We start from the raw sequence: 405 nt of genomic DNA on the forward strand, positions 1-405 counted from the left end.
CCTGTTAGGAATCCCTTGTGTATTGCAGGTAAACACTATCTCATTTGACTGACTTTTAGAAACCATGTGAACTCTTGTCTCATCCTTCTACTTCTGTCTAGGTGGGCATCTATGTTTTTCAACTGATGGACCATTACACTGCCATAGTCTCTATCATGTTTTTAGCATTTTTTGAGGTCATGGCCATATGCTGGAGTTATGGTAAGAAAAACATGTTCCATGTTGAAAGGTCAGTACAAATGTTGATCAATGTAGAAACAATTGACTCATTTGATAAGATCCATCCATCCATCATCAACCGCTTATCCGGGGCCGGGTCGCGGAGGCAACAGTCTGGAGCAGGGACACCCAGACTTCCCTCTCCCTCGACACTTCCTCCAGCTCTTCTGGGGGGACCCCAAGGCG

General features: G+C 45.4%; 1 protein-coding gene across 1 annotated transcript in view; it reads left to right on the forward strand.

Annotated features, from left to right (window-relative positions):
* LOC103394898 (sodium- and chloride-dependent glycine transporter 2) overlaps nucleotides 1-405 on the forward strand; it is a 12,048-nt gene that overhangs the window by 6,672 nt on the left and 4,971 nt on the right. The window contains exons 8-9 of the mRNA XM_025065837.1: nucleotides 6-28; nucleotides 102-201. Coding sequence (XP_024921605.1) covers nucleotides 6-28; nucleotides 102-201 — 123 coding nt within the window. The remainder of the gene's footprint in view (nucleotides 1-5; nucleotides 29-101; nucleotides 202-405) is intronic.

Source organism: Cynoglossus semilaevis, chromosome 19 (genome assembly GCF_000523025.1).
Source record: "Cynoglossus semilaevis isolate Cse_v1.0 chromosome 19, Cse_v1.0, whole genome shotgun sequence".
NCBI lineage: Eukaryota > Metazoa > Chordata > Actinopteri > Pleuronectiformes > Cynoglossidae > Cynoglossus > Cynoglossus semilaevis.